This window comes from Falco peregrinus, chromosome 7 (genome assembly GCF_023634155.1).
Source record: "Falco peregrinus isolate bFalPer1 chromosome 7, bFalPer1.pri, whole genome shotgun sequence".
Taxonomy (NCBI): Eukaryota; Metazoa; Chordata; class Aves; order Falconiformes; family Falconidae; genus Falco; species Falco peregrinus.
This window is the reverse complement of record NC_073727.1, coordinates 13,189,021-13,203,962: the sequence shown is the minus strand read 5'-3', so window position 1 is coordinate 13,203,962 and position 14,942 is coordinate 13,189,021. Positions and strand designations below refer to the sequence as shown.

The following is a 14,942-nucleotide window of genomic DNA, read 5'->3' as shown; positions in this document are numbered from 1 at the left end:
CAGAACAAAGTGATAAGGATCCTACTGATAACCACAGCTTTGTTTCAGTCAAATGAAACAGCAGGGTGCTAACACTCAGGATGGAAGCACCCCACTAAGCAGATTGATTTCACCACCAGATTTTCCTGCCTTTCAGAGGCAGTGTTGAATGGGTTAACAAAATATCTTTTCCATGTTTTCTGCTTTTTCTACCAAGCCAATGAGTAGAAAAAGAGACAGAATTAAACCACTCAGGTGATCCACAGAGCTTTCCCTCGTTGACCCTATAAGAATCCCTATGAGCCAACTGGAAGTTCAACAACTTTTTATATGTGATTACAAGTCTTGTCATTCTTCACACACCACTGTTAATCAAACACATACCCCAATGAGAGTTAAAGAGAACTTTGTGGCTCACCACAGGTATAGATGACATTAAGATGCTTTTGGATGCCTGGATAACAAGGGTCTCCAAATTCATAGGTGCTGGCATATATGCTGCAACTTCTTTTCCCATGACAGCGCTTGATCATGAGTTGGAGAGCAGTAGCCGACTGACACTCTAAAAGGGAAAAAAGACACCTATTTGTGAATATTTGTGCATACGCATCAGGAAACGCCTAAAAAAAATTACCTAATGCAGACTGTGAGAACACATACATATGAGCTTTCCATGAGTGTTTAAAAATCTTTGTGTTTACTTGGGAAGGTGTAGCTGACTCTCAAACACCTCTAATAAACTGTAAATTGATGAAAGGAAATTAGCAAAAAGAACAGTGAAGAATCAGAAACCCCATTACAACCATAGAAAGAAGGCTGCAAATAAAATATGGCTTGTTTTCAAAGGGAAAAGGCTATCCATAATAAAAATAATTCCTTCTCAACTGGCATTTATTCTGTAAAGGTCTGAAAGGACACTGACAGGTATCAGTATCTTCATTTTAACAGATGCAGAAGTGGAGTTGTAGAAAAGTAAAAATAACAACAGTAAATCATTGCAGAGCATAGAAAAAGGCTCAGTCTCACTCCAATGTATTTGTCCAGAACTACTACAAGCTTCCCCATGAACTAAGAGACTGTCATAGGAACAGAAAATACATTAATACTACAATTATAATATTAATATGGAATTAATGTAGATTTATTTAGCTGCCTGATAATGCAACTGATCACAGTAACATGCAAAGTAATTAGTAAATTCCCATCTCGCAGGTGTGAGGGAGACTGACATTATGGTCTTGTTCAGGGAAGGGTAAAACCCTGGTTTGATTTGGGTGTGTTGATTTTTCCAGGTTTTGCTTGTGTGGCGGGCTGGGCCCAGCCGGCTGCCGCCTCAGCCGGGCCGGGGCAGAAACAGCGACGGGCCGGTGGGGCGGGAGCGGGGCAGGGGGCGATCGCTCCGCAGCTGCTGTCACGGGCAAAACAGGCTCCGCCGGGGGGAATCAGTTTAATTGATTGCCGGTCAGAGCAGAGCAGGGCAGCGAGAAATAAAACCGAAGCTCAAGGCACCGTCCCGGGCCCTCCCCCCGCGGCCCCTCCCCGCTCCCCGGCCGCGGCGCAGGGCGGGCCCGGGGCGGGGTCAGTCCCTCACACGGTCCCCGCCGCTCCTGCCCCTCCGGGGGCGGCTCCTCACACCCTGCCCCGGCCCGGGGCCCTGCCGGGCTGCAGTTTTCACACACTTTTTCCCCCCCTCGTTAAATACCTTACCCCAGAGGCGCAGCCAACACCACTGCTGGGCTGGGCCTTGGCCAGTGGTGGGTCTGTCTTGTAGCTGGCTGGCGTTGGCTCTATCGGACATGGTGGAAGCTTCTAGCAGCTTCTCACAGAAGCCACCCCTGTAGCCACCCTGCTACCAAAACCTTGCCATGCAAACCCAATACATCTTATTTCATTTTGAGGGAAAGAGAGAGTTTGAGGAGGCTTTTTTAGGCTTTGTTATGTCCATGAGGGTTGTCTCCAGTCACCGTCCCTGGCCCCCTTCTGCAGACAGAGGTCATCAGTGTCCCTGTCTGCTCTTAGAAGCTGTTGTGTTTCTAAGTCGTCTAATGAGGGTTACCATCTGATCGAGTAATTGTCACTTTACCATCTAGCATCTCAGCAGAAATATTCTGTTAAGCATGTTTATTCCATGGAAACAGAAATGTTTCTTAGACTAAAAATTTAGACTACGGAAAGCTCCAAAATGAAATATTTTCCCAAGTATTATTTTTTATCAGACAGTTTGCGCCTGTTTTCTCAGCTAAGGTGAAATGATCTGTACAGACAAGCTCCCAAGCTTTTAGGTGCTAGACTGACAGTTTCCTTTCAGTGTCCAGCCAGGGCCAAGTACAAGGGGAAGCTGACAAGCCATTTCTTCAATATCAAGCTGTTGCTAAAAGCCACAGGAAAGCTACAGAGAAAGAAATACAAACCCCTTTTGGTTACTCATCAGGAGGCAGGGAAAGGGAAAATGAACCTCAAAAGGTATCGAATGCTAGAACCAGCACAATAACCAAAGTCATGAGAGGCAAGGGAAAGCCACAGAAAACTAAGCCTAGAGGGCAACATGTCTTTTTTTCCTCAAATCAAAGGCAGCATTTTATTTCACATGCTGCAAATGACAAAAGAACAGGGCCCCATGTGAGCATTTTCATACTAAACCACCCAAACTTAGGAGATTTTTGATCCGATGAGTGTCAGAGGTTCCAGTGGAAACATCTGGCATGCAGCAGTCCTGCTTTATATTTATATTTGTCAAATGTCCAGTTAGAGAAACTCATCAAATCTAAGCACTACACAGGATTTCATGGAGAGTGCCTATTCTTTTTGTTTGTTACTGTTCTCACGAAAAACAGACAGCATCCCATGGCTGTCTGCACAGGGCCCACAGGAGCACAGTGCCTGGGTGGGAGGGTGGGGAATTACCCGTCACTGGTGCTATGAGGGGCACAAGTCTTTTGCATTCGTCATTGTCACCAGAGATGGTCAGCCTTTGGGACACTTCTCATGTAGGAATGAGACGTAACAAACCATAGACCCCGACCTCCCCCTTAACAAACTGGATTGACTCTTCAGGTGCTTGAACTGTAGGTTCCGCAAACTGAAAATGCTTCTAGGAGTTAGTTATCTGTCGTATGCACTCACACTAACATCATCAGCTGTTCTAGCAATCGCAAGTCATGTCTTGGTATTGATGACCTCCTTCCTCCTATGCATTTCTGAGGAGGCTATAGTCTCCACCTGTATTGACTTTAGCAGCAGCATCTGCACTAGGAAACCAAACGGGGCTCAAATCCAGACCTACCATTATCCCCCTTGTTTAAGTGCTACCCTGTTCCTTAGAATGATTTTGCGAACCAGCATTACCCCGGACAGGTAATACAGTATGAGATATAACAAGGCTAGTCCCAACCATCAATTTGCAGAAGGCCCCCCCCAGATATTCTGGATGGAAAGCAGAGGAGCAGAGTACATGGTGGGGGGTTTAGCTGTAAGGGACGTGAGGTCAGCCAGCCACAGGGCCAAGCAGCAGGCTCTTCCTCATCGTATTCAATACAGAGTAGCTGGGGTGTACACGGTAGGTGAGCACAATCCTGATGCTACCTTTACCAGGTACTAGCTGCACTTTTTTTTTCCCCAGGAGAAGACAGCCTTGACCATGATACCCACTGAAAACAACATGCCACACTGCTTGCAGGCAGCTGTGGGACCCTCCTCTAGCCCCTTCACCAGCCCCAATACCAATGCAGATGTAGTTTGAGTTATAAGAGCCTCTCCTGCATATCCCTAGATACCCAGCCTCTTCCATGCAGCTCCATCTGCCAGAACAGGTCCTAAACTGCAGCCCCTACTTGTATTTCAGAAGTGCCCAGGTCCAACCTGTGCTGTTTAGCTACGTGGAGAATGAAAAGTTATCCTGGTCCATTCCCTGGCCCTGAGGCCAACTGTGGTGGAAAACCCCACAACCACACTATTCATCACTCTTACCCTCCAAAACAGAGTGGTGATACCCAGTCCCTATCCTATAACCAACCTCAAACCATCTCCTGGACTGCCTAGGAGAGCGTTAGCTGGCCAAGGCAATGAACCATGCCATGGACCACGCTACATTTTGACAGTACAGATCTATTTCCAGGATCTGTGCCCAGACCCTGGTACTGTTAGTCCACTAGCATACATATAGCCCTAGATATCCAGCGTCTTCAGGCACAGACCAGGCCTCCATATTCACAAATATCAGCAGTGAAATCCTCAACTCACCAGTTGCCAGGCTGCTCCAGCTCAACCTGCGCTAGCCAAAATGAGCAGAAAAGCAGATTTTTTTTTCAATTTTTTCAATTACAGATGGGGATGAAATCCCCTAGCACAGAAAGTAAGGCACTGAGATTTTAAAAGCTTATTTTACGTGGATTTTTTGCAAACCTTAATATTGAAAATATATCCAGGAAAAAAAGTCACCTGTTGGGACTGCAGCACATAAACCATACAATAATTTAGTTGGAAGGAATACCCCTGGAGCAGATCCAGTCCAACCTCCTGCTTAAAGCACAGCCAGCTTTGATGTTACATCAGGTTGCTCAGGAATTTGCCCAGGCAAGTTGTGAAAATCTCTGCAGATAAATATTCCCCAAACTCCTTGGGCACCTGTTCCAGAGCTAAACCACTCTCCAGGTGAAGAATTTTTTTCCTTGTACCAAATCAGATTTCCATTGCTGCAACTTGTATACATTGCTTTTGGTGTTTGGTTTTTCTGTGCGTTTCCAAGAACAGTCTCTTGTAGAGCTAAATATTAGATAGCAGAAAACAGCAATAAGATCCCACCCTGAGCCTCTCTTCCTGAGCCTCTTTTCCAGCCCTGAGCCTTCTCATCTTGCATCTGAACAAAACCAGGTCCCTCAGCATTTCCCCACATGCTGTGTGCTCCAGCCTCCTGACCAGCTTGGTGGCCCTTTGCTGGACTTGTTCCAGGTCTTCAACATTTCTCTTTGTCTAGGGAGCCCTGAACTGGATACCTCAGTACTCCAGCTGAGTACTGAAATGCCAAATGGAGTGAATAAACCCTCTCCTTGATGTGCTTACAATATTCTTGCTAAAGAAGTCCTGTAACTACTTAGTCACCATTGCCACAAGGCCACATCACTGACTGAAGTTCAGCTTCTTGTCCCTCAAGACACATTGATCCTTTTTCTGCAGAGTTGCTTTCTAGCCAGCTGGTCCCTCGCCTATGCTGTTGGAGATGTTATTCAGGTGCAGACCTTTGCACTTGCCTTTGTTGAACTTCACAAGGTTTCATAAGGTTTCTCCAGCTCACTGTGGTTCTTCAAGGTCCCTACCCCTTGCTGTAACAACCGTTGAATTTGGTACCACCTACAAACTCTGACCTATTATCCAGGTCATTACTGAAGATGTTAAGCAATACTGACGTCTGACTGCTTTTAAGTGGCTGCCAGTCTGACTTCAACAATGCTTTGTGGAGGTTTCTTGTAGCCCTCCATGTCCTTGGCTTTTGTGGCAAACAGCCACAATTTAGGCAAGTCTTTACTGTTGCCACTGACCTCCAACTCCTAGTGAGCACCAAAAGCTGGTGAATGCAGAAGTGGCAGAAAGTCATCTGAGGCACCTACATTACAAGGTCCAGCTAAACTCTACTGATGGCACCAGGCTCCCACATGGTAAATCCAAATACTCTTCTCATTTTCCCCATGGTAAGGCCTGAGCCATTCTCTTGGAATCAGTCATAGTCTTCCAGCCCTGAACAAAAAACATGGACTCTGTGGACAAAATATTCACTTCAAAGGCATCCCTTTGGTCACTACAGGGAATTTTCCCTGGGTTTTCCTCCACACAATTTCTAAGCACAAATGCCTTGTGCATTCCCATAAATGCAAGAGCAAGCAGCCAGCAGTACCGTGGGGGAGGACTACACCGATACTGAAATTAGCTTGGTCTCCTCTCTTGGTTTTCTGATCTGTCGCCATGTTCATCCTTCACATAACACATTGTACTGAAATATGTAAGAGCAGCAATCAAAACCTCCAAACGGGACCATCTCCCTTATACCGTTCAAAGGATTTGTGATAAGGAGGTCATTTAGCTGGATGCCAAAATGTCATATTCATGCATCCTTATTCCTTAGCTAACTAGCACTGAAGATATCGATAACACATCTGAGAGATGGCTGAGTGATAGATAAGACTACAGCACCCTCATAAATCACAGCCACCACCAGGTCATTCAGAGCTATAGAAGTGACAACATGGTATTTTCTTTTACCCCATGTCTCAGGAGCATAAAAAACACTCAGCATCACTCCTGTTGGCTGTTACGAAACCCATGTAGGTAATTTAACTTCCAAATGTAAAGAAGTCCTTAGGGAGCTGGGTTAAACTAAGCTCTCCAAGTATACCAGTACCTCTTCAAGAGGTGATTCCAGATCAGAAGTCTTCACCTCCAGGTGCCCATTCCCAGTGCTCAGAGAGGCCAGAAAACAGTCTCTCTTATCCATAAAGCACGCAGTTAGCCTCTCAAAAAGATGCAGGGAAGCCAGTCCCAACAATGTTGCAAAGAGTTGGGCTAACATCCCCTTCAGCCAAATTCACAATTTTCAGGTCTTCAGAAGTGGGAGACTAGATGTGGCACTCTTATTGCACCAGACGGTGTGCTCATTCAGGACACCTCCTTTCTTTTGCTGCTTGCTTGCTAAATGCAAACTACAGGTGTTATATGAAATACTGTCCTGGCACCACTGAAAAGCCAGTGATCCCACGTGCCAGATATGGGAAGGACACTCGCAAATGCCAACACCATATCGCCAAGTCCGAGGTAAGTACTGCTAAGCAAAGCCAGGCCCCTGCCAAGAGCCTTTTAAAGCCCTCAAAGCTCAAATCCCACAGCAGAGCAATAAAAAGCACTTTAAGACCTCATAGATGATAGAGAGCCCACTTACACAGGTTGAGCCAGAGTCACCCTCGGCCTTCATTAGTCTTGGATTGCTTCAGTACACTGCCGCAGAGCAAATATGAATCCTGGCTATGGTGAAACTTCCACATGTGGAAGTGTTTAAAGATATCAACTGTGCTTTCGCAATATGGTATTTTAAGCTAAGGTTTGGGTTTAGGGGAGAGTGGGATCAGCTCGCTTTATCCTCTTTACTCCTTGGCCCCACTTTCTAAAGTTGCACATCCCACCAGCCTTGCTCCTGGTACAAGGTAAATTCCCTTTTTCAGGATCACTCCACAGATGCTGACTGCTGGCCAGTTTCATTTCTCAGGTCTTTGTCTAGGCCTCCAGTCGTTAACTCATCTTTCCAGTCGCACTTAGTATGATAATACTCCTTGATCTACTGTCTATCAGCCCAACCTCTGACAGAGTAAAAACCCAGATCAGATGGCAACAAAAGCACGCTGGAGGATTTTACCAGCTGCAGGCAGCATTGGCTTTAAAACTGGAATCAGTCTGAGTGATGTAATGTCCATATCATCAAGCTCACCGCAATGAATGGATTTTAGTCAGTTTCAGGCTGCTTCCCAGCATGACTATTTCTTTATTACCTCTTCCTGGTGAAAAAAAGAAATCAGAGCCAATGCCTATTAATCACATCCGTTACTTTGGTTACTCACTATTACTTGTTTTTCTCCAATAAGGGTGACACATCCAAATCTGAAATCCAAGCCATACGTTGCTGCTTTTGATTGCAAAACTTATGTGGGTTTGAAATAATGTTTTCAAACAGTTGAATTTTTGCATTACAGTAACTCTTAGATGCTCTGGTGGAGAAGAGAGCTTCTTCCAAGGCAGCAGTCATCACAGATGGATCCACAAACAGCTTTAGACACCTAGTTTTGAGACGGGTGACTAATCCCACAGCGAAGTTGGACACATGCCAGATGCTCAAGAACATCCATGAGTCTGTTAACCTCATGATCAGACTCACCTGCCATATCCATCTTGAGACTACAAAGGCAGGTTCCTGCACAGATGCAGCAGGCTGTCCAGAGCAAGCAGGACCATGCACACCTGAATGCATGAATACATTAGCATCCTGTAAGGCTGCCAGGTAGTGGTTTTCCACAGGCTGTCCGTGGATCTGGAAAGGCAGCAGAGCACAGAGCACACCCCCATACCAACATGCGTGCACTTAAAAGTACAACAGAGCCTGAGAAGAAAACTCCACCCACTCATCAGAGGACGCATTCTCAGAGTCCGTGAATTTAGAAAAAAACAAACAACTAGAACTGGAGTGCTCATTCTACTTTTTCAACAAACAAAGCATAAGACCTGGAAGTATCAAAATGGCCAAATGACTGGCTGTAATTAAAGGCTTCAGGGAGAGAATCACTGCCTAAAATACTATTTCCAGCAGTGCATGAGAGGTAAGTGATTAGGAACTGGAACAGGACTGGTGGTACCTGATCAAGAGACAAATTCTGTGGCACATTTTGGGTCAGTGTAAAAGGCATCAGGAGCAGACCTGCATCTCAAATTAAAAAAAGTCAACAGAACCCTAGCTTTCCTTGCCATCTTTTGAGGACCAGATGAAAGGAACAACCTAAGATAAATATTCCCTTGAGGAAAATTTACAATTGACGGCTCCAGGAGGAAACTCCTCTCAAGCAGAGGACAGGATTTTTCTCCAAAACATGCAGCATGATTTCTTGCTAAAGAATAAAACAGGAAAAGTTACTTACTCAGAGCTATGAAGCAGAGAGGACAGAATGAAAGACGGAAGATGTAGGAGTCAATTAACTAAGAGGAGAGAAATCTAGTTCCTGCAAAGAAAGCTGACAGATCCCTGAATCAGCGCTGTGGTTATCTACTCATCTGCCAAAGGAGAAAGCAGACTTCCACGGAATGGCAAAAAGGATGTAAGCAGGAAGGAAAGTAACTCCAGCCTTGCAGGTGAGGCAGCTGCCTAAATTCCTTAACTTTTTACCTAGGAGAGACTCAAAACTGCCTCGTGCTGCAGGAGAATCTCTATCATGAACAGGAGGGAAGAAAGTTCTTCTAGTCTTGGACAGTTTCTCATTTATTTTAAAGGTGCTCCATTAGCTGCAATAGATACAAAGTTCAGCTCCTTTATAAAGTGTCAGCTGCTGGAGATGTTTTAGCCTGTTTCAGCACAAATTATTCAAAATTAGCCATCCTAGCAGTCTGTGAAGGATGTCTTCATAGAGTATTGATGAACCGGCCTGTACCAGGAACAGTATATCAAATTCCAGGCATTTTCAGCTTAACCCATGGCCATTAAGTTTGATGCTCTTTTTAAAAGCAACCACAGAAGAGAAGATAAAAATGGGCTAAACGACGGACAAGATGAAGATGGGATAAGGAAAAGACATAAAGATAGGCTTTATCCACTTTCTCTCTACAGTAAGCAGCCTGGGAAAGTAATTTCTTTATCAGCATAGTGCTGTCACACGGTTTCAGACAGAGCCAACAGAAATACACCGGATTTTTCTTCCTTGCCATGGCACACAAGGCTCTACAGAGGACACAAGGACACAAGATAAAACCACAGGGAGCATAGAAGACAAGAGGGAGAAAACCAAACTACAGATACTTAGCCCTTAAAACCAACCAATTAAAACAAAAGACTCCCCTTAAACAAGAAATGATGCAGAAGCAGATGTGTAAAGAGGAAAGCTCAGGAGCAGAGAGACCCAACACAATGAAAAGGCTGTCTGTTTGGAAGCCAGAACAAAATGGGCTTCAGAAAACCTGCACAGCCAATCTGTTCCAAGCACAAGAGAATCCTCTTCAAGTACGGAAATGAAAGAAATCAATTCATTGGAAGAGATTGTTAAAAGCACTTCTGAGCTGTAAGCATGGGCTCAGGAGAATTTTTGCTTGATAAGCCACTGGTCTATGGAAAGGGTTTGTACTCAGGACTGGTGGGGTAGTATCACTGGGGATTTGGCCCACACATTAGGTCTGGGTTCCCAGGTCCCTGCTCCCCAGCTGTGGTATAAGCACGCTCTGATGCTGTGCAGAAGGGTCAGAGAGATGCTCCAACATCCCATGGTCAACATTGAGGCCAAGAAGAGTCTACCTCCCCCACAACAGCATCAGTCCCAGCATGCTGTTTCTTTTTCTATGAGCTTTACTTTTGAAGGAGTTTCTATTTGGTTTTTGTTTTGGCGGCGCTGGGCTCGTTGGTGTCACAATGTGCTGGGTTTCTAATAGAAATTGCCATCATCATTATTACAAATAGCAGCAGGAAACTTTGTGTTGGTGCAACTGGATATAGCATCTATGTCACTGAAAACAGCTGGCCAAAAAATCTACATCCAAACGTTAGAAGGATGTGCAGAGAAGGCCAGCTTTACATTAAAAAGTACATTTTAATGAAAAAGAGAGAAAAATTACTCACCACACACTTAACAAAACTTTGGAAACTTCAGCAGTAGGCCAGAAAAGAGAAAATTATTTTAGAAGAAACAAACCTTATCTAGAAACTTCAGCTGAAGGATCAATTGCAGGTTTACTTACAAATGCTATAGTTACATGTAGAAACGGTTTATTAACGTGAACTCAAATCATCTTATCACCTTTGTATCTGGAACCAGAACTTATATAAAACACATGAGGCTCCAATTTTGCAGAGACTGACTCAGTGTGTAAAGTTGAGCAAATTAATAACATTTTGCAGGTTTGGGTGCTAAAGTCAGAATCTGAGGATAGCTTCAAACTTGGCTCCAAGAAGTCTCAGAGAACAAAGCAGTTTTGGTCTGGCAACGACAGTAAAATTTTATTATTTAATTTGCACCAGAGATGAGTTGATTGTGGGCTGTAAGGCATTCAAGATAAAAAGCAAAGCTAACAGCTTTTGTTTCACCCACTAGAAGACAGGCATGGTGCATTCAGTGCATCTACTGCTCTGTGAAGTTCCTGAGTTCATTTGTCCTTCGTATTTACTACAGCCCAACAAAAGTATTTTCCTGAACATAAGTATCGTTCCACAAATGCCTAGACCTAAGTTGAAACAACATCTGAGTCAAAGAATCATAGAATCATTTAGGTTCGAACAGACCTTTAAAATCATCAAGTCCAACCCTTAACCCAGCACTGCCAAGTCCATCACTAAACCATGTCCTTCAGTGCCACACCTATGCTTTTTTTTAAACACTCCCAGAGATGGTGAATCCACCACCTCCCTGGGCAGTCTGTTCCAATGCTTGAACGTCATCTGGATGCCTGATCTTTAAAAGCTGTGGGACTGGTCCACTGCTTTTTAAAAGACTACCTGGCTGACACAATCTGCAAGTCACTTCTTGCCCTCGGTTCCTAAAATAAAAAGCATGGCATGCTTGCAAACTCACAGGTTTCACGTTACCTTTGTTTCTCAGGCCCAGCATTCACCACTGTGGTAATTTTGTAATATTCTTGAGTGACATCTGAGTTATTTTAAGAGGAAGTTTATCAGTTCTGAACAAGTTACACTGGTTTTCATTCAAAGTAACTCCGTGATGATAAATTGAGATGCTATAGATTTAAATCTCTTAAGTTCTGCCCCTTTATTATTAGGACTATATTCTGGCTTTGCTTTTAACTAATAGTTGTGCAATAGGCATATTTTATAAGATCAGCGACTAAAGAAGTTGATAGTGATACAACTGATACCCACTTTACTTCCTCAAATATCATACCAATATCATAAGAGAGCCCGCTAGTGCTATTTTAATTGTTACTTTCAGAATTTTTATTTACAAGCACTGCATGAGGTCATACTCCACTGTAAATAACTTTTTAAAACCAAATTGACCCTTGGATTTGAGAAGGCTTTTGCCCAGAAGCAAATTTGGATGGATTTTTTTTCTTTTATTAAAAAAATAGCAATTGTGTGCATATAAAAACAACTTCATATAAATCTTTTTTATGATTCTATGGAATCCAACAATAGTTTGAGTTTTCTAGAAAGAGCTGTAAAGTGATTTTAATTACCTCCTGGTGTTTTAAGACAACAAGTGAAACACACCAAGTATCTAAAATTGAAAAACAACTTTCTGAAAGCAGGCTTTGTCCCACTTTAACATAGCATTCTAAATGGGAATTTCATTTCAATTTAAATTTAATAAGGTATAATATGTGAATTGAACAGCAACTGATATTTATTTAGCCTTCAAACTTGGATACTTGTGGGTTTTATTACATACAAGCAGACTGGCCTCTAAAAACATGTTCTTAATCACGAGCTATACACATAATAAAGTAGTTTCTGCACTGGATGTAAATGAAATGTACATAGAGTCACACCTACAGGCAGGGGAGCTCTGGAAACCTGGTGTGCACATTAGAAAGACGCAGTCTAACTCCCTTCCACATCTGCTGCTCATCCCACAACCCAGCCTTACAGCCGTTTTAAAGGCCACCATCTCCCATACGGTGAAATCAGGACATAACATGACAGCATTTCAGGCGCAAGCACTCGAACCTGCTAAAGGATGGCCATGCTACATGGCATTACCTGACCAGCGCGGATTTCAGTGGATACCCCATCTTCTCCTGCTTCCCCGGTACCCCACTGCCTCCCCCATCAGTGCCAGAGCTTACTACCCCACATTGCTCCAGCTCCATAGTTTGAAAGACTTTTATTTTTAAGTATCTCACTTAAGACCAAGATTAGGGCACAGCCACAAACTTGCTGATGGAAACACAGGGTGGAAAATGGTCACGGATGGTGAAACAGAAGAGAGCCAGAAATCCATTGCTGGAGGGGCAGCAGTCTCTTAAAACCAGCTCTGTGTTGGCAGGAACAGTAACATGTACCATGGAATAAAAGGGATTTTTTTACTGTATGTATTTCATACTTATTCACGTGCTAGATCTGATCACAGATAAACAAACTAGAAAGGTCCATTATTTATATGGTATAATAAATATTTATATGAGGGACTGTGAAGGCTCTGGTTCAAGTCATATATACATCTGCATTAAGAGGAGGAAATCGAAACAAACTGGGTTGGATCACCTTCTGTCACTACATTAAAATGAAAAATGCCAGGGAATGAGCACCTAAAGCACAGGCTCCTTTGCTGAACTCATTCCTCTGCTTTTCCATTATCAGATCCCATGAGTTAGAGTGCGCCAGCGCCACTGACCATCTGAGTTTCCTCAGGGCTTTGTAAACGCATCCATTTTCCCCCTACAGAGGCACAGGACAGAACTTGTGTGTCAAGTGACAAGGACATTTCACTTCTCAACAGACTACTCAGCTTAACCCACACACCACAGCCCAATGCTAGGCTTTGGAGCCAGAGTTCCCAGGATCTCGCACCGACTCCCAAACCAAGCCCAGATTCCTTCTGCCCAGGGTGAGGAGTTAAGCTGCTGTTAGCACTTTGTGTACCTGATGAAGACAGACAGGATCCTTGAGAAGGAGACCTGGATCCTGATGTTAGAGGTCAGCTGAACATGTCCATCTCACTCTAGTTCAGGTGGGTAGCTCCCATAAAAATGTACATGTGAACATGTCAGGTGCCCTGAATATGATCAAAGACATCACTCCACTGAATGATAAAAAAAAGTTAATCATTTTGCATCCAGGTTCTTCCTCCTCAGTCTCCACTAGGTAATTAGATCACCACCTTGCAGGAAAAGGCCATTTTTTAAAATCGGCTTCCCTTGCTATAAAGAAGTCACTCGGAGATGCAGGCAGAGGCAGCTTTAAAGAGCACAATAAAGGGGCAAAGGGCTCACTAGGCTGAGGGATATTAATGGTTTGCTGCTTGCCAACAGCCCTTTCCCCAGAGACCTCCCTATGCTCTGCATATTCTCTTGGTACGTGCTGGCAGCAAAGTGGAGGCTTTATTAAGAGAGTTACAAACAAGGTCAAATTCCTTTAGGAGCTTTTCAGAGTTCCCAAGGCTTTCAAGGAGTGGTTCAGCTGTTTGCAGGGGCTTCCCATTACGGTCAGAGACACAAGTTTCAGCATGTTGCCAGTTAAAAGAGGATCCTGGCAGATTTTCTCTTTACCATAACAGGGATAGGATGGAGTTCTTCACAAGAACTTTCCCTTCACAGATGCTAAGCACATTTGTATAGATGTTAGACAGAGAGAAAACTTGTGTCTGGCACGGCATGGTGTGTGAAGCCTGACTTGGAGATCTTACATCACCCAAAACCAGCACAGCGATCGCTGGGTTATGCAGGTGATAAAGGACTGCAATGTCACCATACCTCAGATGCCTCCACCTGAGCACCTAATGTATACCTCATGTCTCTGCAGAATCTGAGAAACTCACCATTAGTGGACTTTACCTCTTCAACGCTCCCTACAGCAGTACAAGGACTTGTTTTTGAAGGCAAAAACAATACAATTTTCATTATTTGTTCCCTTACCTTATGGCAGAGCCAAAAATATATACAATGCTTTATTAGGCCACCCCTCCTCCCCATCTTAGACCTCAGCAGTTAAAAGCTTCATCTGTACAAATTAGATTTCTATATTCAACCCACATGTGCATTTTGTTCACAGAAAAAATGGAATAAAGTTTTCTGAACTGTTTCTCATTAGGAGAGGAAGAAAAGATACCCTTCCCCACCTTTGGGGCAAGTGTGGGTTCTTCACTCATTGAGAAACTGATGCTGCCTGGATAAAAATAATCACTGCAAACTTGTCCAGGACCTACTTCCCGGGAAAAGGCCCTTCGCCAAGGCTCAGACTTGACACAAATCATCAGTCCCATGAAATTTAAACAGAATAAATCTTCCATGTGCAGAACATAGCTGGGTTCTGCCTTACGGGAACTGGATGCTGCCGCGAAGTCTGAGTCATACGGTCATATTTGTAAGATCAGCTCGTTGCGAATGTCTGGGATCAAAGGCTGTCATGGAGCAGCCCTCCCTGTATCACGGGGCTGTGGAAACGTGCAGAGAAATGTTCACTAGCTAGAGAAAGCTTTGATTTATAAGCCGTGATGTTTTCACCTGCTCCTGAAGGAACAAAGTTGCCTGCTGGGCAAGGCAGGCCCGTAGCAGGAGTACAG

At 44.0% G+C, this 14,942-nt stretch overlaps 1 protein-coding gene across 3 annotated transcripts in view; it reads right to left on the bottom strand.

The window, feature by feature from the left end:
• The window catches only part of EVA1A (eva-1 homolog A, regulator of programmed cell death), a 224,410-nt gene that overhangs the window by 105,552 nt on the left and 103,916 nt on the right, over window positions 1-14,942 (bottom strand). For all 3 annotated transcript variants that reach the window (XM_027789182.2, XM_055810990.1, XM_055810991.1), the window contains one exon: window positions 398-541. In XM_027789182.2, the coding sequence (XP_027644983.1) occupies window positions 398-541 (144 nt within the window). The remainder of the gene's footprint in view (window positions 1-397; window positions 542-14,942) is intronic.